At 37.1% G+C, this 27,061-nt stretch overlaps 1 protein-coding gene across 2 annotated transcripts; it reads right to left on the bottom strand.

Moving 5' to 3' along the window:
- Positions 1–108: 108 nt before the first annotated feature.
- Positions 109–25,417, bottom strand: LOC112559793 (sodium- and chloride-dependent glycine transporter 1-like). Of its 2 annotated transcripts, XM_025231199.1 has the most exons (16): positions 25,231–25,417; positions 21,526–21,591; positions 15,121–15,304; positions 13,666–13,797; positions 12,917–13,093; positions 12,484–12,516; positions 12,178–12,256; positions 11,299–11,431; positions 10,430–10,564; positions 9,816–10,044; positions 9,339–9,451; positions 8,807–8,944; positions 8,390–8,489; positions 7,885–7,985; positions 7,324–7,485; positions 109–7,095 (listed from the first exon to the last, which is right to left on the bottom strand). In XM_025231199.1, the coding sequence occupies exons 1-16, from the start codon at positions 25,405–25,407 to the stop codon at positions 6,847–6,849; spliced, it is 2,208 nt and encodes a 735-aa protein (XP_025086984.1). In that variant the 5' UTR covers positions 25,408–25,417; the 3' UTR covers positions 109–6,846. The 2 variants fall into 2 exon arrangements, with proteins under 2 accessions (XP_025086984.1, XP_025086985.1); XM_025231200.1 differs by lacking the exon at positions 21,526–21,591 and having other exon boundaries at positions 25,231–25,415.
- Between the last annotated feature and the right edge of the window lie 1,644 nt (positions 25,418–27,061).

Below are 27,061 nucleotides of genomic sequence, written 5' to 3'. Positions count from 1 at the left end.
TTGGAGACTGCATCTCTCTCTTTCCCTCCCTCCCTCTCATTCATTCATGCACACACAAACATGCACTCACTGCATAATTTTTGCTACATACACTATTAATAATGATGATAATATTAACATTGTCTCTTTATTTCCCTTGAGGCCTCCAAAAACAAGTATTGCAAGTAACACACAAAAAGACACTTGGTCACTATATAAATGCATTCTGAGACATTGGTACTACATTTACAAGGGATGTTCCACTTCCGCCCAGACCAGTATTTTATGTGCTTTCAGCTAGTGAAGACCATGTGGACATGATAGAGTGATTCTTCATGGTGTTTCCATATTTTTTTCATAATTTTTCCCCTCCCATTTTTTCCAGGATGGAGAGGAGAAGAAAGTCAATGCACACTCCACTGAGTGCGTGACTTTCAAGTTATTATGTTGCATCACTTTTGGCATGGCTCTCAGGCTGTTGACAGTTTCCAGGAGCTGAAAGAAATTTATGGTGATGATGTGCCATCTAAAATGACTGTCACAGACTGGTTTCGGTGATTTGGCAGTGGTCATTTCCGCTGTGATGACAAACATTGTGAACCAAGGCCTAGGACATCAAGAGACCCAGACAATGTCAACAAAGTTCGTGAATACTTGGAAAGTGATGGCCATGTAAGCATCAGGGAGATGGAGCTGGGAATTCCTTCTACAAGTCTTCACAGGATCATCCATCACAATTTGGGCTTCAGCAAGAAGTTAGTTTGCTGGGTGCCAAGGTTGCTGACGGACAAGTGAAAAAAACCCTGTGGACTGGTGCAAGGAATTCTTGGAAACTTTCAATCACGGGCGTTCTCCTGGCTTCAAGCACATCACCACAGGTGATGAATATTGGTTCTACAATCTGGACCCTGAAACCAAGGCATAGTCGATGATTTGGTCATTGCTGGAGTGAGGGAAGAGCTGAAATTGATGCCTAAATCAGCATTTTTTGATCATTTTCAAAATGCACCCACAGGGCAGAAATATATGTTGTAATTGGCAGTGACTATGTTGAAAAAGTTTAAAATGAGTTGAAGAATAAGAGAAAAATGTTTAAAAAGTTCTTTGAGTTCGTTTTATTGCCATGTCTAGGCCGTGGAAGTGGAACAACCCTTGTGCATGCATTTTCTACAGTTACTATGTAAATGCATTTGACATTGGTACTATATAAATGCATTTTGTGACATCAGGACGATATAAATGCATTTGACATAGGTACTAAATAAATGAATTTTGTGAGATTGGTATTTTATACTCCATTCTTTATAAACCAATGGAACATACATGCTATAATTTTGTAATTCAATCACACATTCTGGATACAGATGTATTTCTTTCTTAACATAGAGGCATTTTATAATAATAATAATGTATTCTGAGACACTGGTACTTTATGCACGCATTTTATGATATCACATATTCTGGATGCAAATGTGATTTTTTTTTCCCCCTCAGTATAGATGCATTCTATATCTCTGATAGGGGATTTTATCAGTATCAGTTTGTACTTCACTCTAGCATGAGACAAAAACCCCATAAAAGTAGCATTGTACTTCACTCTAGCACGAGACAAAAACCCCACAAAAGTAGCATATCCAAAATCAGAAATAAATCCATTCGATTTATACTTCAATACCCTCTGCATCTTCAAGAATGCAACAGATTTCCATATTCTTACATGACTCAAATATTTTAACAGCATTACAAAAAAAATACAAACATAACTACATTATTTACATTTGACATACTGTGTGCAAATTTACCCAATGGCCAGACAGCCTGTGTCAACAACAAGATTTCAAATGGTCTCAACAATGCTGGAATGCCACATTTAAGATTTTCCCATGCCTGATTTTTTTTTCCATATCTTCTTTTTGTATTGTTCCTGTGCCAGCACACTTACGCATATTTGTATGTATAATTTTGTGTGTGTCTATTTACACCGTGAATGTATGTATTATATATATTAGGTGATTCAAAGGGTGTGAATTTTTGTGCACTGTTTTCTTCAAAAGAGATTGCGCATTTAATAACATTCCAGAGATAATACAATGAATAGTTATTACATTAATAACAGTTCATGAATAAGTTGGTCTCTTCTTTCTTTTGCTTATTTCCTGCCAAAATATCTATATAGCTTGTGTAAGTGAAGGACAGTATCAATAGCTATTTGATCTGCTAGACTGTCAAATATTTGGATGACTTGAATCATGCCTTTTTAATCCTTAATAATGTTGAAGTTGTTAGCTGTAGAACTGCAATAATAAGTTATTTTGGTTTTCTTTATTTCAGCCCAACATTATTAAATAACAATATGTCACTGGTGTGTGACTTGATATGCTGGAATGAAAATTTTTTTTTGTAGAACTGTGCCTAATTTTTTCTTCAAGCAGGGGTCTGGTTTAAGGAAACCATATTTATGGATTTTCCCCAAGATGACTTGAGAGGCCTGTGTTCCTTTCCAGTATGTTTATTATTACCATGTTTCCCTCAAAATAAGATGAGGTCTTATATTAAGTATTGCTCCAAAAGGAGGTATTAGGGATTATTTCCAGGGGATGTATTATTTTTATGTACAAAAATCTACATTTATTCTAATAGTGATGTCATCTGAAACATCATAACATATATAATGTTAATTATTTATATATTAATATCATTACTTTATAATTCAATATATCTGTTATGTGATTCAATGGACTAATGAAATCCGCCCATTTGAAGATCTTAACTAGGCCTTATATTTGGGGTAGGGCATCATGCATAAGCATCATAAAAAATCATTCTCGGGCTTATTTTCATGAAAAGTACCCATTACGTTTGTTCAATGTGTACTTTCAGTGGCTTATAAACAGATGCAACATATATGAATGTTAGGTAATGAATCTAGTCTTGTCAGTAAAATTGTTGCAAAATGCAGAATTGATGGATGCAAAGAATTCTTGCCGTTTTTTTGAAGGTTTTAAAAAAAAATTTTTGCATTAATTGCACTAATTCTTAGACCGTGTGCATCCATGGTCATATTTAAATGGTTTTATATTTGCTGTGGTAGCTAGTGGTGAGGGTTAAGGAAATTTTCCTAAGTGTTTTCAATAAACAGCACACAAAGTTACTCCAAATTACTAAAAAGAAATCAGAAATCATGATATCAGCACAGAAGGCATAAATAAATAAGAATATAAGGGCATGGACGGTGCTGAAGCATGATGCATCAGCAAACCAATCAGTTAAACTTCACCAATGCTGATAAATATATATGTTCAAGTCCAGCATACAAGTTAAATTATATCACAGCCTGAAAAGCAGAGACAAAAATTACTGTGTGGCTCTATTAAAGTTTACATAAGGATCTTGAGAAAGATCTTGTACATCAGTTAAAACAACATAAAAATACATTCAACACCTTAAACAACATTATTTTACATACACATTTAATTGTGACTGGATCCTTTTAAGAAAATAGTGGGCATCCATAAAGGCGCCTGGAACAAAATATCCATGGGTATGCAATATGGAACCATGGCTGACTTGTCCTTTCAGTACACAAAAACACTCAAAAACTTGTTTTCTGCACGCACCCACATGCATTGCCAGTCTGTAATACACGATTTGTTCTTCAAAATCATTCACATTTGATGTCATTTACACATAACAGATTTTGGTGTTCCCAGGATTTTATCTGCTCACTTCCTGGTAAGCAATATGCCTCCCCTTGTTCCTCTGTGATGTGAAAGACAGGTCAGTTATGATAAATACTTATTATTTTAGCATGAACACACACACATATGCTATAGACATACTTTTTTAAGCCTGATTTTTGAGATTTACAAAACTTCTGTACACATGACGGCTGCCTGGTGGCATAACAGTAATTAGCACCTGTCACCGAAACCAGTGAAGGTTGGCTGTTCTCGGTTCAGCTTTCATTTCGGACAAGCTGTTCACACATGTGGCATCTGTTTACAGCTGGCTGACTGCCTTGCCATGATATAGCCTTAAAGCCTTAATTAGTTGCTGGATTGGTGTAAAACACCAATTCCCCACCTCCTCCAACACCTCTGTAAACATAATTCAAAATATGGGTGGAAAATATGCTGGCTCCAGGCATCAAATCACAGCCTTCACTCTATGCGCATTAATGCAATAAATCAACATAACTCAAAACTCTGGTCCAGACTGACAGAAGCATATATATATACAGGATTTTGCTGGTGACATGAGTCATCAACAGAGAACTAATTTAAACCCCTATTACCTGTTTATTTCAAATGTAAAGTTAAGATTAAAAAAACTCTTTTATGCCTTGTGAAGAATAAAAATATAGTCTTTGGCTTTCTGGATAAAAAATGCAAAATATTACTTGTAAATGTAATAATCTCTATGGTAATTATTTTAAAATGTACTTAAATGTGCACCCTATGCATGTACTCTACATCTGCCTGTTTATGAAGGCAGAAATGTCAGAAATGCTATTTGCTATGATCAGCTGGAAAAGTGACGGGCAAATCCTCACATATTGCTGAACTTTACTGGCATCATCACATCATTAGTACCTTTAAGAGTCTCTTAGACAAAATGTGATGGAGAAAAGCACCAGAGACATTCACTATCTTGCACCAACCCATCAGCCTAACTTTAACATCTAAGGAGAAGAAAACGTATACATTTTATATCATGGGTTTATAAAATTAAGAAGAAATCAGATTTGACTTTTTCTGCAGGATCGCAAAAAAGTGGTTTATATTTTAACATCAAAGAACTTCTTAAGACTTTTCTTATAACTGTTGAAACTTTAAATGAAAAATTTAAGTGAACATTTTTCAATTTAATACCAATTATTAGAATAATAATGCTGATAAAAGCTGCCTAAACCAGCCATAACAAGAGTTAACCAAAAAAACGTGAACTTTCAGAAATGCTTGAGTTCATGGAGCACAATAAAGCAAAACATTTACAACTGCCCACATGTGACATCACACAAAATCTATGCAAGTTTTAATTAAGCATCTTGCACTTATCTGCTGACTTAACAGAATTCTATTTACTTTAAGCATGTTTGGTGTATGTAGAGACAAATATACATCCTTGATACAAAAATACATGCACACACATAAAACTACTACTATATGTACTTAATCCAGTTTCCTGTCCTAAGGAAACAAAAAGCATTCACCTTAGGTGACAATAACAAGATTCAGATCACAGTTGTTGAGCAAAGCCTGTTATACTCTCTCTCTCTCTCCATTCTCCCACCATCTCTTTCTCTATCTCTCCATGTTACTTAACTTTAGTGGCTGCAGAAAGACTGATGTTATATGATATGTGTAATTCAGTACCTTGCTGTTATAGTCCTTTTTCAGGCTTCTAACCACAACTTCCATTAAGATTGGTACTATTTATGCATTTATTTTCATTTTTCAGGTCACAGGTAGCAATTTAACATGCATGTGAGCATTTGATGAAATCAGCATCAGTGATTTTGATTTTGGAGGACAAAGTTATCCACAGCAGTCAAAAGACTATGTTGAAATTATCAGGAGAAAGGTGATCCATAGCATTTTTCTTCATTTAATAGTTGTGAACAAGACAACAGATCAGTGGATCCTTTAATGGAGCTTATTTCTTTTGCAAAAACCTAGACATATTATCTACATTAAAAAAAATATAATGTGTGTAAGATTTTCACACATATTCAAACCAAGTGCACGAACAAAAATAGTTCTTTTTATTATGCTGGTAATAATCTTTCTTTATACAAATAATACAGTAATAGTCTGTCATCTTATCTGCTGGTCATTTTTATTGTCATCCATTAAAGAAACATATTAGCACATGTACTGTTATCTTATGAAGCCAGTATCTGCATATTATCTTACATGACTTGCAGAGTGCAAGAAAGTGTCTGTAAGGATAATAAGATTTATCATTTATCACTTTTTCTGCTATTACGTAGACAGGATTTTAAGATCAGATCTAATACTGAACACCAATATGAAATGTGCAGGATACATATGTTGACTAAACAGAATTTTTCATTAACAAAGATGATGATATAGGTATATAACTTTGCAGATATAGATCATTATTACTAAAGATAGATTTATACTTCAGCCACACATACACATAAAAGAATTCTTTCAGGGATGTTTATCATGCATTATGACAAAATAATGAAACTTAAAAAGACTCTCCAATCAGTGTTTGAATGGGCTTTTACAGATTTGTAGATTCTGAGGCAAAAAAGGCCTTAAGAGTGCTTACTTTGAGCAAATAGCTCCTACTTCACTTTCACCTACCACTAATACAGTTTGTTTTTTTTATATTAAGAAAATGTTGGCTTTATTTTTAGATAGACAACTTTTATTGTAGGTAAGAGGAATAAAAAATAGGTCAGTCTGACTGAGATGTTAACAAGGGCTATGCATGTGGGCTTGAAACTTATAAAGACATAAAGGTTTTTGTCATTTGGTCAACATTTATATTCTTAAGTCGAATGTTGGAATGTTAGGATTATAACAGTGTGGTCAGACCAGCACAAATTCTGTCCAGATTTTAATTTAATTTTATATTGCTAGCAATCTAGGTATAAAGCTAACTATGATCGTATTCTGTTTCATTCTAAAATTGAAAAGCATCAGTATAACAGAGAGAGAGAGCATCTATGAGAAGGTAGGACACCAAATAGTACATTGTTGATTGTCAGCATTTTATAAATCAGACAATGTACAGCTGAACCAGCAGCAAACAAACCGTCAAGAAATGCTCCACAGTTGCACAGATGACTGGAAGCAAAAAAAATACAGTGAAATTTCACCTTTTGTTCCACTCTTAAACACTAGATTTACTACCAAAGATGGAACCAACATTGGTGTTGATGGTGAGTGAAGAACCTGTGTTTAATGTGGACGTGCTGCCTGCCATAAGACGCAAGAACTCTTCTGGGCGTGTGACTGTCAGCAGGTCAAACCTAGGACCAGTGGCAGGTGGCTGGGATTCACAAGCTTCATAACGTTCAGTTCGATTAGTAGCCAATGCAGGTCCCCAGGTTGGCAAAGGGGCACTTCGTAGCTTCAGCAACTATAAAGAGGAAAACAATATCACCATTTATATCATCAATGATGATAAGTTGCTCAGTTACATTTGAATACAATAAGAGGAATTGGTTCCATGAAATATTAATACATGTATAGGTTGATATTTTCCTTTTTGACAGTGAATAATGACATGATATTTTACCCTTAATTATAAGACTTCTAACTTTATGGAATTAGAATGGAACACTTTCTGAAAACAAAGTTACCATACCTGCCAGCCTCCTTCTGTACAATACTTGTATATGAACCAAGCAGGCACCACCGCAATAGGGAATAATGCTATAAGCCAACCAAGGGCCAGAGCCCATCCAGGATAGGGATTATCTTTTGATCCAGGCTCTTTATAGTAAATGATATTGAACAAAATGGTTGCCTGAAATTTTGAGGAAATGGGAAGAATTACAAAAAATACAACGAATTATTCATAATCATAAATATCAGAAACAGACTATTAATAAAAAAAGAAAAATACCAAGAATAAAAAGATACAGATGAATTGCATAAATGGTTGTTACAAGTAGAGGAAGAAGACAATGATGGTTAACATTTATAAAAGATTATGATGGAAAATAATTAAATTTGTATCAGTAAATAAAAGTATCATAACTCTATATTGTTAAAAATTAAATAACCAGATAAATAATAGGGTCATGATACAGTTCCTTACTGTTATGGAGCATCTCAAAAGTCAAGGTCAGATCACACACTAATATCAGATAAGATAATTGTCCATAATCAGATCAGGATTTTTAAATATGAGGCGATAACTCACAAAAATGACAACAGGTGAAACAACTGTCCAGCACACTTTCCAGTAAAGTTTTGGCTTCTCACCAATCATCATTACAATATCACACCAGAAGTCTTCAAATCCTGCATAAAAGAAAATAGCCATGTCAGTACTAGTTGGAAGCATACAAGGCAATGATGTGTTTTGTGCTGCTTAAATGTGTTATTTGAAAAAGCCTTAAGCAAATTTTGAGTTTGTGTGTTTATATGTATATATGTGTGCATGCATGCACATAAGCATATCTGTGAAGAACAGATGAAAACTTTGATACATCTGATCTCTTGCTGCCTGCAGTTAACTAAGAAAGCATAGCGCTGTATCTTTACCTGATGAACTTCTTTATATGACAAACATATGATCAGTAATCTGACTTCAGTTTTAGTTATATGCATATCTTCAAAATTATGAACACTAACACCATATGCTGTCTAACCAGCTTCCTTATTCACCTGAATTTATCAGCATACAATTCTTGGAAATCCCTTACCATATATCCAATTCAAAGCCACTAACTCAATGAATCCTATAAGAAGCAAGGGTAGGCCACCAACACTGAAGTCTATCAAGTTCAGAAGGTATATTCCACCCTGTTATAAAAGAGAAAACAATGTAAGTGAATTAAGTGTGACTGGTTAATATTTTGAAGTAATGAATATGCCAGTGAGGATTCACAAGACATCAAAAATCCTTATTTCTTTACTATTTAAATTATTCTTAGTAAAATACAGATAAGTATTCTGTACAAAAAGCTCACATTTGATCCTTATATTCAGAGTGTTAGAAAACTTAGGCAAAACTTCCACTTCTTTATTTAAAGAGGTGTGTGTGTGTGTTTCTCAGTAATGCAACTGTAAGATCAAGTCTCTGGGATTCAAGAAGTGCACTACGGTCACTGGCACCTTACTTTGCAAACCATGGGCAAGCCTAAGATGAAGGAAGTGATGACAATGAAGATACGAAAGTATAGTATATTTCTTTTGCTTCCAATTTTCTGCCTGAACTCGTCAATCAGTGCACTGATTACGCATTCCACAATGGAGAACTACAAAGAAAAAGAAAAACATTTTTCTTGAGAACACTTAATTAAATTTTACCATCAATATAATAAAAGAATGATTTTATGTATTGCAGTTACCATCCCATCAAAATTATATTGCCGCTACTGATTAATCTACATATAATTACTTAACCCCACCATCTATCCTGGTGGTTAATCTCCATGCCACCTCATAAACCCCATCTATATTTGGAGAATTCCACACTGTCTTGACACTCCTTTTCCTCTGTCAATAACTTAACTCCTTTCAGCCTTCCAGACATTCAAAGAACCACATAAAATAGCTAACATTATGTGTCCAAAATTTATCTTTACAAAGTCAAACCATTCCTTTTGAATAAATTCTAAAAGATCAGAAATTATCAGACCAGTGCTATACCTGGGAGCCAAATCCAAGAGTAGCCATCATGAGAAAAAAGAAAACAGACCACAAGGGAGGAACTGGCATCTGGGACAAAGCCTCTGGGTACACTTCAAAAGCGAGGCCAGGACCTGAAAAAAATGTACAAAGCCTGATTACATACTCAAAGCAAAAGACATAAGATGTTTGCTTAAATGTACAGTAAATTTATTTACTATTACAGTTCCTCACAAGCATTGCTCTGCAGTCACAGAAAGAAGAATATCAAATGAAGATACACGAATTAAAACAACAGCAAGAGTTAAGGGACTCCCATAGCTTATTCCTTTGTTCCCTCACGAGCAAGCTGATTGATAAGCTAAGAGGAAACTACTTTAATTTATATAAGGGTATCACAGTATGTGTAACAGCACAAAAGCTAATAATTCATGTACATTAAGTACATATTTACCAAACCAAGAAAAGCAATTTCCATGTTTCTGGCCATCATCTCACCTTGTTTTGCGACTTCTGAGACAGGGACACCTTTTTCATATGCCATGAAGCCCAGAATAGAGAAAATCACAAATCCAGCATATATGCTGGTTGCAGAATTCAACAAAGCAACAATTAGTGCATCCCGATAGCAGTTGTTGGTGAATTTGTTGAAACTGGACATGGCAATAAGGCCACCCGAACAAGCACTAAGTGAGTAGAATATCTGTGTGGCTGCATCACTCCATACCTGGAAATAAAATCCAGCGTGCCATCCAGAGCTTCCAGCAAAATCTCAATCATTTCCTACAGTACTCTGGTGTCAATTTAACTCTCTTAATTCCTAGAACATGATTTAGTTCATTATTTTATCACTACCGAAGTGTTGGGTTTGAAAAGTAGCACTAACTATTCACGTTATTTTCTTGTTACATCGCAGAATAATCACAAAAAATAGTGAAACATCTTTTGACACACTGTGATTAAAGATGGAAAGAAATATCTGCTTTGTTTAGCTTCAGTGAGTTTTCTTTATCAATAAGAAATAGAGAATGGGTTACCTTCTAGTTGAAAGGTATTAGCTGATAAATCATAAAATAGTAGGACCCCTTATTTTATAAATTCAAACAACTAACTCTTGGTTCCTTGAGTTTTTCAAAGTCAGGTTTCAAGTAGTATTCTATGCCAATGCCAGCACCATTGAGTGTGAGACCACGAATGAGGAGAACTGTCAACATCAGGTATGGAAAGGTGGCTGTAAAGTAAACTACCTGAAACAAATTGTAAGGAGTTGTGGTAGATCTTATATTGTTTCATGTACGAATGGCGTCTTGTGTCTGATGTCTTGTGTGCGTCATTTGTTCCACGTCACTTGAAACAGAAAAAGACGTCATATATAAAAGAAAAGTAGTATAGTTGCTCTAAAAACGGCCAAGTGAGCGGCAAAACAATTAACGGTCTTCGTCCGCCAACTTCTTTTTAACTCTCTCAGTGACATTCCTCTGAACTTGTGTCTCTTCGATTCAATTCTCCTACTTCATCCTCATCGTCATCTGCAGAGGCTCATTGAGTGTTGTGCTGTGTCTGTGTGTAATACATCGTGCGCATTCAATGTAAGTGTACGTTCGTCTTATTACACAAATAAAAAATCTTGCAAAAATATAGTTTTTTAATTTAATACATAATATCATCATAATAATGCTCTTTCTCACGTTTTCTGGGTCTGTGTGTGTAAGAGAGAGAGAGAAAGAGTATGCAACAAATGAAGTATGGAGGTGGAGGATAGATACATTTGACTATGCACAATTGTATTGACATATATATGTATATATCTTTTATAACAAATGAAATACATGAATGCAGAATCTTACTTAATTATAATGGTAACACCAATGACAATCACGTGTTATAAGAAGAAAACATTTTCTCCTCTATACTTCTTGTTTCTTTCTTCTTTACATCATGAACGAGCATTTTGCACACATTCCCACACATCAAGACTAACTTTTCCAAGGGACTGAACTCCTTTGATGAGACTGCCTCCAACAACGACCCAGCAGATAAGAAGACAAAGAGCCAGCTTCCAGTTGATTGTTCCAAAATTACCAATCCCATCAGACTGCTCCAAAACATATCGCCTGGTAAAATAAAGATATTATTATTGTTATTTAACTTTAACTAAAAGAAAAAAAGTACATGTTTTAACAAACAGTATTACAACAATATGTTGAGAATAAAGCTTAAAATTAAAAATAATGCTTTCAATTAACTGACACACAATGGTATTTAAAGGAATTATATAGGAATACAGATTTGGAAAATCTTTAAAATACTCTAGGTTCTTCTAGACCTTAATTCTGAGTAACATTAAACTTACAAAAATCTAAAATAATACACTATTCTTATGGCGCATATTACACTGCAACAGTGTTTTATAAATCTTAATTTTCAGTATTAGTAAAGTAGGCCTCTATAACCAGTATGTAATCCACAATGTTTTAGTGCATTAAAATGTTTTACAAAAATTAAGTTTTATGCTTTAATTTGCTTATATGGTAGTAAATGATAAACTAAATTAAATAATACATATATTTCATGCATTTAATAGGACTTAATAAACTTTTTAAAGTTCCCTTTGCATTCATACAATTATTGTCTGTGATTTTTCTTTAGTAAACCATAAAATTTAGAAGAAAATTGTAACCCTAACCCTTCAGTTACTGATGGAAGACTCATTATTGATAATTAAAATCAAAAAGTGAAGACTATGCATATATATGCAAATACTGAAGCTCGACTGTACATACAAATGACTTTCTGCAATCATATCTTGATGTCACTAATGCAATGGTTGCATTGGCACCTGCCTTAATTCAAAACTAACCTGTAATATTCTTCAGCTGCTGTGCTTGCCTCCTCTGCAACTGCACTTACAGTTGCATTGGCTTTATACAGGAGAATGTCTGTAAACAATGGCTGTAAAATGAAATCATATGCTTCCGCCACATCCAAAAGAAGAATAAAGAACACATTATGGAAGATGATGATGTATTCTATATAATCCTCTGAGTTCTTTGTACAAGAGGACTTATTTAAGTATTATTCAATATTTTAATCAATACTTAAAATTAATAATGACAATACAATTTGAAACATACAAGTGCTTAACATAAAAAAGAAGAAATCTTACCACTTGAGGCATTTACTGTTTGCGTTGCATTTTCTGAAAAGAAATGAAACCTCAAATTAAATCTCTAAATAATTTCAAGTAAATTCTCCTCGGTTATGGAAATATTTTCCTGATTTATATTCTTAGGCGAAAGAAAACACAAAGTTTAGCTCAAAGCCATACCCAAAAATGAGTCTGCATTAGTTTGAAATAGGCAAATAATACTATTATGTTGATCTTTTCCTATGCACATAAAATAGACTAAACTAAATGTTGATTACTGATAATACTACAAAGATACATATACACAAGCATGCAAAAATATTTATAACCTTCTATGGCTAGCCACATGAAGACTGATTTGCAGCACTATAAACTTTATGCCATTAATGTTTAGGAACTTTGGAAATACATGTATATATCGTTTGATATAGGACCTTAAAACTAGTCTCACCTGTTGAATTGCTGAAATGTTTACTGATGCAGTGAACTGTATTCCAGGAGTTTCCACAACTAGTCCATGGAAGGACACTAGTCAGAGATGCATACAGATAGAAGATAACATAGCTTATGACCACGTTGTAGTACAGGCTGATGAGCCATGAGACTATCACCATGCCATAACCCAGACCTGCAGAAGGAAATAGGAACAACATTCCCATGTTATTTGGAAAACCTTTGAAAAGTTCTTTTTGATGTTATTCATGCTTCGAATTCAAAACATATAAACAAACAAAAAAAAACATGATGCACAAAGTCCTAATTTAACTAATTTTATTTCTATTAATAAAATAGAACATAACAATTAAAAAACATTGCGAATTCTTTTTCTAATGACAGCATAGGGCGACCTTAGTAAAAGATATACTTTTCCCCAAATCAAGTCGGATCACAGACGAGATACATCCATGTCTAATACATATATCAGGAATTAAAGTACATGGATGTGCTTACATTGCCAAGGCAACAACCAATGCAATGCCTGAGACTGCAGTCAAGATGCTGACCTTTTAATTATTTCTGTGCACAAGTAATGTTTGTGAAATACTATTTACTCTCCCCATTCCCACTTTTAAAACAAACAAAAAAAATGTCCCACACTTATTTTGCTTTTTTATCTTTAGAATCAAAAGGTAAGTAACAAAAAAAGCAGTTAACTATCCTGGGTTTAATTACTAAGGGAATGACAAATTATGTCCATACCTTTTAAGAGCGGGTTAACGCGCCAGATTGTAATGGGGCCCAATGATGCAAATTGTCCAAATGCAAGCTCCATAAAGAACAAGGGAAGTCCTACCAGAGCCAGCATCAGCAAATATGGTATCAAAAAAGCCCCTGGTGACATATATGGCACACAAACCGTGTTATTTTCAGAACGCCGCTTTTCATTGTTTTAACATTTTAAACAATATTTAACAATCATTAAAGACATACATTTAGTGAGACTGATTAAAATGATTAAAAACTAAATTCTAGAAACGCTACTCAAAGTCCACATACCAGCTCTTCTCAGAGACAAACAGAAATATGTTGACATCATTATCACGTTTGTGGAAGTGGATGGAAGCAATTGCATTGAATTATAAAATGGGAGACAAGGGATTGTCGTATCAAGGGTGCCCAGAAAACCCAGGCCCCTTGGATCGCTGAATGATTCCTATCTCCTATATATTAATTTCCAACCACTTTATAGATCTTTAGAAGGTCGAGTAAGGACTTTCTAGCACGGTAGATTATGCACCCACTTATCTGGATTGAAGCAGTTGGGAATACGACAATTATAGAGCTAGATGATTGAAATATTCAATATCATGCATGAATACTACTGATTTCGCATACCGAAACTGGGTTACAGAAACAAGTCAGTAATAAATTGGTAAAAGAAAAGATTCTTATACTGGTTTTTTTGTTGAAAAATGGAAGCAGAAAGGAAAACTTGATGTGCAGAAGCGATATCGATCTGGTGCTAGAGGCGGAGACTTCGCACCCTAGCGTCAACAGCAAGCAGAGTCAATCACATAATCAAATAGACCGTTGTACTTAACATTATTTTTTGTAGCAGAAGGCGGTTCTGCGCACACGCTCACACTTCTCTTTAGAAACACCATAGACTTGACCAATAACTGATCAACCAAAGCACTTAAAAAAAATCATGCTGTAATGCCGAGACTGTTATGAATACGACCTTTGGCTTTTGAAAATGTAAAATCTTGTCTTACGACAGCGAGCGAGTGAGAGAGCAAAACAATAAATAATAAATATGGAGAAAAAACGCTATTATCAGTACAGGTTTCAGTAGGAGTCTCTAAGCACAATGAGGAGAGAGAGCTGAGAGATCCAAACAAATAATTTTGCAAGAGTGCATAAGAATCCCTCCAGGTTTTCAAGAGCATTGCCAAGCTTAAGTTTGTTGACGAAACTAAAAATAGTGTCTAATAACTGTACCACAGGGGATATGGTTCAGTCCTAAGCTGCTCAAGTCTAAGTTGTCTATTATGAGCGAGTATGATGAATGGCTGTGGGTGATTCAGTATTTTTGTAAAGCGCTCTGAGCAAATCATTGGAAATATAAATCCTTATTATTATTAAGTTGCCTGAAAAAGTGATGACGTTGCTGGCACTCTTTGACTTTTTCCTCAAGAATCGTGAGTCACCTACCTCCTCCATTCTTGTAGCATAGGTAAGGAAAGCGCCACACGTTTCCTAGTCCCACGGCATAGCCGATGCACGTCAGTAGAAACTCAAACCTTCCTCCCCAGTTGGCGCGCTCCGGGATGGATGTCTCGTTGGCATTTTCGTCAGACCCTTCTTCCCCATCATCTGAATTTTCTCTGAGGCTTCCCTAGCAATAAAATGATCAAAACAGTGATAAACATCAAGAAAGTAAACCAGGAAATTGACGCAAAGTGTGTTTATTTGTCCCAGATATACATATACACGTGAACAATACACCACAAAAAAGTTCCATAAATACCCATCTTGCTTTAGGCTTTCTACGATGTCAGTAACCAAAATTTGACACTTAGTTTTGCATGTTTTCTTTATAAAGCACTTACAAGGAAGAATAAGGACATACTTTACTAAAGAGGGTGTGCGAGCATGATCTGTATGTGTGCCTGCAAGAGAATAAGGAAATTTGTTTTAATTGTGGCATTGTATATTTCCAACGCTCTACTTTTTCCACTTATTTGAATATATGAGTCACGTGTTAGCATCTATGCTACATTACCACATTAGTTCTAAACTAAGTTTACCATTGCACTTTATTTGCTGACAGACAAAACATCTTTAGGCTAAAATAAATACCAAGAGGACAATTACTATTAATTACTATTATTACTGATGTTGCTATTGCTGTATATCTTTAATTATACCTACTTATATGAAGTACTGATTTCAGAAGCAAGCGTTTAAAAGCACAAATGCCACAACCTATTTTCTTTGAGTGATTTGTACTAGACACACAAGTTCTGACCACTAGCTGATTAGTAATAGAGTGTGTGTTTTATACGTGTTTGGCTTGGGCTAAGAATAGCAAGGGCTTAATTATGATCACTTTCTAGCGAAAATTCTCGCTCATGGGGATACTGGCTACATTTCTGAATCCCGAAAATCACAGCCAAACATTCTTTCTCACTGTCTATCGCGAAGTCCGGACAACTGGATAGCCCAGCTATCCCGCGGCACACGACACGATCGTGCCAGACGTTCGAACTGCGCGAGATACCGTTCAACCTGGTGGTTCTTGCCATCGAACGTGGCCTTTTTAATGGGAACTTTCCCACCGTAATGCGACACCCTACCCTAGTCGTCACTCTTGATCTTGAGCTCAGCTAGCTGGTAGCGCAGTGCTCGCTCTTTCTTTCTTCTCTCTCTCTGTCTGACTGTCTGTTCCTGTCTCTCTTCTTTCTCTCTCTCTCAATCCTCTCCTGTCTTTATTTTTCCTCCTGACCCTGTCTCCAAAAGATCAATTCCTTTTCAACAAACTCCCTAATCTCTTTCCCTTCCAACCCCTCATCTAATGTAATCTCTCTAAGCTCTTTTTTGCTTGTCCCTTGCTTCTAATCCCAGCATGGTAAAAAAAGCTGCGCTAACCCTATCGTCGTTAACCCGAACGGTACTACCCTTCGCGTTACTTGATCAACCTCCCAACGATACACACAGCTATACACACACTATTTGTTCAGATCCCGGGGAAGCTACCCAATATATAATATGACGGACGTACACTCACCTTGCATACGCACAACGTATTACACACACAACACAATGCTCGACGACACCCTTCAGATGAAGATGAGGATGAAGAGATTTGTAGGTGAATCGAATCGAAGAGGCACAAGTTCAGAAGAATGTCACCGAGAGAGTCACAAAAAAGATGGCTAACGAAGACCGTTGTGTTTTGCCGCTCACTTGGCTATTTTTAGAGCAACTGCTTTTCTCTCATATATGACGTCATTCTCTACCGCCCCCCGCTTCAAGTGACGTGGAACAAATGACGCACACAAGACGTCAGACACGAGACATCATTTGTATACGAGACAATAAGAGACCCACCACAACTCATTACAGTCTAATCACGGACGTATATTTAGTTCGTGGTCTAATCAATAAAAGGTTCGAGTTCGAATTAGTGAGAGAGAGATTTTATGTGTGTGTGTGTGTGTGAGATAAATGTATAGCCCTATCGCACATAATTTTTGTTCAAGAAACTATACAGTTTTCATAAAAGACCCACTGGTCTTATCGTCTTAGACTAGCATAAATATAAACTTGCTTTGATTTAACAATGAGGTCTTGGCATTGTATTGCCACTTCCCCTTTACACATCAGCAGCAGTTTGTTACTCCTAAAAATTAATACAAGGTCATTATAATTTATAATCTCTTCGCTGCTTCTTTACGTCTGGTACATTCAGAAACAGAAGTTTTCACAGCACACGTGTACATATGATGACGTAAGTGGCGCAAGCTGAAAATGTGAAGGACATACAAAGAACAAGAGAGAGAATTACTTCACAGAGATAAACAAAACGACTGCATATCTACTAGTCCGATTGTGACTAAAGAAGTAGCAGAAAAAGCGTGCACATTACAGATGTAACCTTGGTCCACACCCTCCATTATCTGTGCAGTTTTCGAGTAACAGAATAAAGTGAAATGATTATTTAGCCCGTGTCGTGCAGCATCATTTTCAGGCAGCGCTATTGATAGTACAAGAATCCACAAGGAAACAAGGTCGATCGATGATTACAAACCTCTAACCACGTGAGCATGCGCACGAAAACGAAAGAGGTTTTCTTTGAAGGGAGGGAAAGTTACGAAGGCCATCGTGCGCAGCTGCAGACCTGCACTCCCGCGGCCCTAGCGCCATCAATGGGGCTAACTACCAGCTTGAATGTTGGCCTTTGGTCTACATAAAATGAAATATTACACATATTCCGCTCCTTCACCACTTAGGTGCCACCTTTTATCAAGGCGAATCTAATGGGATTTAAACATTTTCGTATTGTCCTTGGACGGACAGATGAAAGACAAGACCAAACATTGGTGCAGAGTCGATTTCCATAATTGTCACATATGTTGAGATGTAATTTATTATTTCTTCAGCGTTGTTGTTTTGGTCTGATCAAAGGACTACCAAAAAGGTTGCCTATTCGACGGCAACAAGTACTGACAAGAATGTCGAACATGGTCAATGCCAGTAGTGTCATCACAGTTATAGCTTCAAACAGATGACAACTAGAATAGATCAACATCTTCAAGTAACTGGGAGCCACCATGTCTAAAAATGACAGCACCAGGTTTGTAACAGTGACGTATCCAATGGTCAGGTTGATTAGGGATTGGACATTACAGTGACATCAGCTGTAAAACAGGACCAACTGTTTCAGTTTCCACCTCGCTTTACGACAGACAGACGCTGCTTGCTGACATCGGAAAACGAGATCCAGGAATTTTAGGACCAAGTGCCTGAGGAAATTGCGTCGAACTTCCTACCATAAACACAAGACCTGTAACGACTTGCTGGTCCTCCGAAAAAAAATCTTCTTCAAAAGGAATGGGGACATGCTCTCCATGTTACAAGGAGAAACATTCTGCCTAAAACCATCCTTCAAGGTGCCCTTGAAAGAAGTCGATCCCGTTGTCCACACAGGTCAGAAAACCTGACTAGCAAATATAAAGGAGTGGAAAAAGCCCTCCTCATGGACCTGGTCAACAGAGGGTAGGTAATATGGAGAACTTTGTAAGGTGCTGGATCTGTCACGCTTCTCCGACTAACAATGCAGGTGGAGGGACTATATACTGAACCGAACTGATTTGATTAAACGAATGAAATGTGTTTACCTTACTGTTACTAGATTTTTAATGATGAGGTAAATGAATGTGGGTGAGTATGGGTCTGATTTTATTATTAATTTGTCGTCGACACTGTCATTATTTTCATTGTTTTTGATACTTCGGGAAACTTCCCAGCAGGATATTGTTCATCGTCTGTTCCACTTTTCATGGATGACGTCAAACAAGTATTTTTGACTGTCGAGCTCTCACCGCATCTGTTAGCTGTTCTATATTTAATACTCGAGAATACGAAATCGATCTTCGCTTGGAAAAACCTGGCATCGTGACTCTTTAGTGAAGCACGCGAGGGCGGTGCGCGTGTCTCGTTGAAGTGTATTCATTCAGTCCCTCTGGAATTCTCGACAGGTGCCTTCTTGTATCAGTTTAGAACCAGCAAAGAATAAAAAAAACATACAAAATAAATCAGAAATGCAATTAAATAGTCTTTGCTCAACTATTTTATTAAATTATGCACAAAAAAAGCGTTCTTTTCTACTAATGTCCTGATTTATTTCTTGTCGCCTTTTTAACTCGATTGAGTACTTTATATTTACTTAACAGGGGTCGCTGAGGAAATAATCCTATCATGCTGTGCAGTCTCCGGCATCGTAGGGACCAACAGTTATGAGAGGAACTTAAACTTTAAAAATCATTCTCGCTTGCCATGCCACTCAACAAAGTGTCAGATAAGATTTCCTGCACAGCTGCACTCATAGATATTCCCCACCTTTTCTGATTATCTCGAGGAGCTATATTTATAGCCTAGGGGACAGACCTAACTTTCACATGCCAGTCCGTTTTCGATGCAAGGGCCATGTTTAGACCTTTGTGCTGTCGCCGATGTTTATATTAAAGCACACTTCCTGTCTTGACTCTCCTGACGCACAACCAAACAGGACACAATCAATATCAAAGACGTCACTCTCTCAGCGGCCGGTTTACCTCCCACCCACCTCAGAATCCATGCGCCATCTCTGTGTGGTCTCTTGCAGACGACAATGTCGATGACTTCTCACACTCCTCTATTTCCGCACCTCTAGCGACGGCATATGCATGAGCTGGTAAAATTCTAAGCAGGATATGCTGTGACAGCCATACCCTTATCGCGAGGTAAGCCGCAGTTAATAGTTTTCTGGATTCTAAGCGTTCCACCAAAACCTAATGCATGTCCTTAAAAAAACTCTGCTTCGCTCAACGAGCAATGGATTACAAGTGAATTTAACCCTAACTTAAAACACCTGTGATAAATCCCTCTTTCTCTCTCTCTCTCTCAATGTACACGCGTATCTAAATTTGTAAATAAATTCTCTGTCTAATTGTTTCCCCATTAACCTCGTCTTTATAGAGAAAGAGCTCACTCTAATGTTAAAATGAGAAGTCTTATTATAAACTTAAATTGATTTGCATCTTTTCTGTGATTGCATATCTTACTTTTACAGACGTCAGACATGCCTTAATGATAAACAACTTACGGAAGTCAAAATAAGAGTTTCGAAGACGTAGGCACCTAAAAGGCAAAAAATATGCTTTGAAATCTGTATATGGACTGTCTTTGTCAGCAAATAATTGTAGACAAGAGGTCCATAAAAATTGAAAGTCTGATTTTGAAAATAGCTAGTTGCGAACAAATAGAGGGATGAGAAGGCAAAATATATCTAACAGCATTGAAAATCAAAGCATGCTGAGAAGCCCGTTTGATTAAAGGAGACTAAAACAGTTTGAAAAAAGTCTAGACTACCCTTACGTGGTTACTATGTCCGACGAAGCAGCCAATGAAAAACTAGTTAAGACATTTCCAACTATAACACTTGAGATTTCTCGCAGTTTCTTTTGTAGTGCACCTGCGCAACAATGAAGAATAAATATGGCTGAAATGAGTCAGGCAGGCAAGCACACAGGTAGTTTTAGAGAGAGGTCTGGGACAAAAAAGCAAGTATACAAACATACTAATCTGAGTAAAAGATCTCTACTATGAATTCCACTAAAAATGCACGGATAGGCTAGCTGGCAGAAGTGGACATGCGCACGCACGAACACGCGCACAGAGATAAAGAGAGGAGTACAAGAAAGAAGCAAGTAACTATAGCAGAATTCTAGACGTTGCTAGCCACGACACAAAATACTACAGATCTATATTAATAACTTTAAACAGCTACATAAAGTGAAAACACTACTTCCGCTTCCTGGATGGAACAAAGAAAGTTAATTAGGTATTGCTGAAGCGTCTTGTACCTTACATTAACGAAGCCATTACAGTTACATTGGCAAGATTCCTGAGTCAAAAATAGATGCATGCCACAAGTGCTTTCTGATATAAAGAGAAGAAAATCCGAGAAGCCTACAAATATCATACGCCATCCCTGGGATACCTCTAAGGTCTATTATTTACAGTTCTTCACGAAACGGGAAAAAACTTTACATCCAGCTTGTAATTTCAGCCGTCTCCGGAAGCTCTCATCTATACTAAGTGTAGCAAATTTGATTTTATGTTATGTTCACTGAAATAAACAACAAGGATTATTCCCAAGCAAAAATTTGGCAACCAAAAAAATTTTATTTTGAATTTCTGACAGAATTTAAAGTGTGCTCATCAAAATAAATATGCAGAAAACGAAGCAGAACGTGTGAGAAATTAACAAAATGAAAATAAATGAAAGGCAAAAAAGTACATCGCACACTCTGAACTTAAAACTATGAACACCAGTTCACAACAACAACATACATTTTGGGATTTAAACTTGCTCAAGCAAATTTCCACTGTCTTTCCGCTTCCTTCGTAGGTGACGGGCTGAAATTACAATTTCGAAAGTAGAAATTAGATAATCGTTTTTCAAGGATGATAACAAACGCAGGTATGGACGTACAGTGCGTACACACAGGACTATGTTTTGCTTTTTCTTGGATTCTTTGAGCAGGGATGCGTCTAGTGATAAACATATTGACAAATGAGTATAAGAATGAACTGGTAGATGTTATAAAGAACACCACCAAACTTGAACTTTGATGACACCAAAACTCAAACCACTCCAGTATGAAAGGTTTACCAACGCACAGTTCTGCGCATCCTTTGCAAGTCATCCAGACACCACTGTCCCACCAAACCAAACCAGACCAAACTCCTTAATGATGAAACTAGAATTTAGACCAATTTGACAAGGATTTCATTATTATTTCAAAATCATTCAATATATCTTAGCTTCTCAATCTGTTCACATTGTTTACAAAGGCGCTGAAGCACCACCTAAACAATCCCTGAGGTGATCACCAAAATACAAACCACTAAAACCATTTCAAATGTCAAAGACGTCTACATGTATCTTTTCCACCACACCGTCGTCACAAAGCATTAGCGATGATTTTCATCAATGTTTTATCCAGTGCTTATGCTGTCTCTTGCATGCGCACTCTATCAAGCAAAGCAAAAATGGATTCCACCTTTTCATAATCTCTGAAACGGCTATCCGCTTAATACGAAAATTGTTTGCTGTAACCAGGTGTCCATAAAGTCTGAACTTTTACGTTATTTTTATGCATAATTCTGCCAGTAAAATGAAAAAGGCAAACAAATCATTGTCTGTAGTGTTATAATTATCCTACATTATTTATGCCACTATTTTTCCTATACTTCTTCCCTGTTGTAACCTTTAGGACTATATTTTAGTTTAAAGATTTTTTTTAATGTAAGAAAGTTTACATTTAAAAGGACTTTATAGACACCCTGTACTGTGGACACATTTCCTAAGGGGTTGTATGTTTCCTTGACCTAAAAGACACCGTGGGTTACGAATAAGCAAAAATTCTACAAGTAATAATAACGACTACTAACATGTAAAAGTGTAATAGGGTGAACTACACACAATTCTCCAAGGTCTACAGCTACTGTACTCAGTACATCGAATGAGCAAAAGCTCTAGTGTAAACACCATTTGTATTCTTCAAATGAAATCAAGTACATTTAAAAAACTACCAACAAAAAGCACGTCTGATTTGCATACAGTCTGTACCTGGAAACCGTACAGAGGTTAGCAGAATAGAGCCCGTGGGCATGAGATAAGGTGATTATGTCTGATAGTGTACACACTATCTACAAGCGCATTAGATGGCATTTTATGAAACTTCCCGCTCTCCACGACTTTAGGAAGAGCTTACAACTCAGAACAAGGATGTGGACAGCTTTGAAAAATCCCGCTGCATGTTTCTGCAGAAGTGGCGGGAAAAGTAGTTCAATAGGAACCCATTTAAGTTTTCATATAGTAATGCTTTAAGTTGAAAACTGATAACCTAGAATTCCCAAACATGTCAACAACGATCACTATAAGGCACTAGGGAGACCCATGCATGGATCGGACATATTTCCATGTCACAAGCCTCACAGATGTCTGGGAATTCTCGGCTCGCGCAAATACGCGAGTCAATGTGTAAAGCCTCCAAAAAAAGAATTTTTCTAGAACCCATATAAATTATAGAATTGTCGAATGATTGTAGAAGTGTTCTAGAATACAGATGAGCTTGTCATATCAGAAGATGTTTAGCTAAGGGATCGAGAGATGGAGGAGTACAATTTACAACATTGCATGGTACTAAGAGAAAGACGAGAAAAAAGGACACCGCATCGTTATCACGTGACCACGAAATTAAGAATAGGAAAGTTCAGACACCAACCTAATGTACAATCTCCCAAAATTTAAATAGATACCTCCCTTCCATTTCGAGATACAAGCTTTCAAACATCTTTATGTAAAGAATGACGATCTTCGATTTCAAATCACATCATCAACCTACAGGGTACAGCCAATAAGAGAACAGGAAGAGTACACTGATATCCATGTTTCAAAAGTCAAGAATTTATTATCTTTTATGTGCATAGGTAAAAATGTTGAGCTTGCAACATTTTTCGTTTGGTAAAGACTATCATGAACTCAATTTCATTCAGTAATGCAAATCTCACATGCTCTTTGAAATAAGGTCAAGACATTACTGAAGGCCTAAAAATAGGCTTACTCTGAAAGCAACGACAGAGCTCGAAGCTCGCTAGACGCTAGAAATATAGCTGTGGCACAGGAAGATGCTCATCTTTGGGGATGACAGTTCACATTCTTGCCTCCTCAGTATTTTTCTTTAAGGGAGCGGCTGCCCTCATTGACCCTCTGGTTTCTATGCCACTGTGTAGGTCAATCCCTGTCAGCGTTCTTGAGAAGAAAATCTCAGTGCATGTTTGTGACGACTTGATGCCATCCCTGTTTTCTACTAACCTATCAGCAAATCTGTGCTTATACATAATTTCCTGTTTGAACTGGGATGGTCTGTCATGTGAATGCGGAAAAGCGAGGAGAAGGTGAAGGTGGTAAAGGTGGAACACACTGTGAGTGATTCCATGATGTACTGAACTGCAATGGGGATTCACATAATAAGACACACACCTCACTGAAATAGAAAGACAAGAAGTGGTGTGTTTGAGCACACTGGGAAAAGAGCGAAGAGTGGTGCCGACAAATCTCTCTGCTTCTCTGTGTGTGTTTTAACATGAGTGACAAATATGTTTGAAAACAGCACGCGCGTGCACTGTAAAAGGGAATTCTAGAAACTTTTATTTAGTTCAAACATTTACAGCGATAAACATGATTTTTTAAATGGCACCAGAGACCAGTCATTCACGTTCTGCTTAGCGCGTGTTCCGTCCCGTGACGCGTTTGTCTCAAGCAACATGGTTCCATATGTTGCAGACTACAGATGCTGTATTGATTTTATGTTTTCATCAATACGTTTCCCCTGTAGCTCGGAGGACACGACTGCCAAGTTCCTCGGCAGCTGAAATGGGTTCTAAACCGTCAGACGCACGCCACGTCAATTTCTGTTATCAGTCTCAGAATAGCTTGTTTTTTCCCAGTGAAAGGTGTTCCTATCCTGTCATTCTTAATAAGCAGCCTAACGCAAAGGTGTTTTCTGAAAGCTCAAACGGTAACAAATTACCCGACACCAGGATGTGATTCACCAAACTGGCTAACTCTTCGTGAATAAAGATGGTCTGTGTCAATGAAAATATTTAGGATTTGAGAAACAGTCACAACATACACATGCACGAATAATTACATATTGATATCAACATAACGGAAATAAAGTACAAAGCCAAAAAAGGGTAATGATCAACTGAGGCGAAACAGTAAAAAAAAAATGTTTTAAAATTGAGGAAATTAACTGACGAAGCACAACGGAAACGATCTCTAGCTCGACTTAAAAGGAAAACTACACAACAGCACATTGCTCTAAAACCACTGATTGGGCTGCGCACACACCAAAAACGGTCAGCTATGCTGACGGTTGATGATGAAATCTTGGTGATGCGCGTGCTTTAAGCGCCGAAATTTTCTCGCCGCGACCGGCTTTTGACAAACTCCAAATGCAAAGAAATTTACTGGATCGAACTAACCTCTGAAATCCACGGACACTTTTCGTAGGCCGGCGAAGGATCCGTGATTTCTTCCACAGCAACGATTTCCAGACCGTTTTTGTTCATTTTGATAGAAAATTTTGAAGGTTCACACGTCGTCTGCTGTGCAGTCTGGCACTCGATGTAAACATAAACGCCGGCCTGACGCACTCGCATAAATATTTCGACTGCACCGATCTGATTGGTGGTCTAAAAATACCCATCATCCACAGACCACATCCTTGAGTACACGGCTCCATTCTACACGTGCAGGGCCGCCGTAGGGCAGACGACCTCATCGGGCCCATTGTAATTGTAATCGTAAATTCCCCAATACGTAATAATATACTTACAATAATTCGATTGTCGATATCTACATTTCATTCAGTAGCGTAATATAGACTGCAAATATTAGAGCAAGTGCACTAGGATGTACATCACTACTAAAACATAGAGTTGTTTACACGTGAGTGCTTATAGTATACGAGGAAACTGAACTTAAAGGATCAAACTTGTAATACTCCTCTCCATAGTGAGGAATAGTACGTCAATCTTTCTTTTTAAAAACTTGAAAGGAAAAGAAAAAAGGAAAAACTTCCACTGATCAAGGCCGGACCCCCTTCAATAACGCGCAGGCCCGGGTACACCAGATTTCTCCCCTCCCCCTCCTCAGGCCTGTACACGTGCAGTGTTTTACGTACTAATGAGGGAGAGAAAAAAAAACAAACAAGGATTGTGGTCTGTCTTTCATAGGTGAAAATTTACTGTAATGATGCCTTGAGAAAGCGAGAGCTCTATTGTGGTGGTGATGGAACATTATAGTCATTAATTTTATCCTTCTTGCCTTTAACAACAGAATACACGTCATCTTTGATTTAAAAAAAAAAAACAAAACTAACGATCGATTCACAAAACAAGCACCTCGTATTTCTAAATAGTGATTCCACAGTAGACTACCACCTTCGCTCCTAACACACACAATCAGAAGCTCCCTACAAAGCTGGCTGCAGAATGGACAGACAATGGAGCTAATGAGAAATGACGCCTGTGTTTAGTACAGACAGAATTATTTTAGTTTGAGTAGACGGAATCCTCTTACAAAGAAAACAATACAGGTTTGCCTGGAAGCAGAATGATCTGGCTCTCTGTCGCACAGTTCGTGACACGTGGAAAGACTTTAGATGTTGTAGTCACTGTTAAGTTTTATTATCGCATATGGTAAAAACCTGGTAACAAACATTCCTCCCAAGACGAGGCCACTTTTATTTAGTAAAACTAAGATTCCAGAATCCACACACGACTGCCATCCTCGTGTTTTCTTCATGACCGCCACGTGAGCTCCTCTGACCTAATGACACATGATTCCATGTTTGGAATTGGCTTTTAATGCTCACTGGCCTCCGCGATGCGAAGGGAGGAGTATATACGTCATCGCATGTTAGGTAGGTGCTGACGGCCTTGGAGAGGCGACCTCCCCCACAAAATGAAGTTGTAAGATTCTGTGATCAGGGCTGTCTGCATCACAGACCACGAAAGGGAAAAAGAGGGAGTGACAGACAATGGGAAAAGGGAGAGCTGGAGGGGGGATGCACACACATATACTCATCGTTCAAGTATTTACGAACTGTGCTGGGACCATGGTCCATGGTAATGATTGTAAACATGCAACGCCGTATGCTACCACATGCACGGGATTAAAAACAATATCATATCTCAAACAGTTAAAGGTGGCGAATGGCATCGACGGGAATGCTAGGAATAAAGCAAAAGTCAAAGTAAACAAACTTATTCTTGGTGTCCTTGCCCAATCATGGTGTCGCTTTGCAACTGA

This window comes from Pomacea canaliculata, linkage group LG3 (assembly GCF_003073045.1).
Source record: "Pomacea canaliculata isolate SZHN2017 linkage group LG3, ASM307304v1, whole genome shotgun sequence".
Lineage (NCBI taxonomy): Eukaryota > Metazoa > Mollusca > Gastropoda > Architaenioglossa > Ampullariidae > Pomacea > Pomacea canaliculata.
Note: the sequence above shows the minus strand (reverse complement) of the source record. Positions and strands in the feature narration are given on the sequence as shown.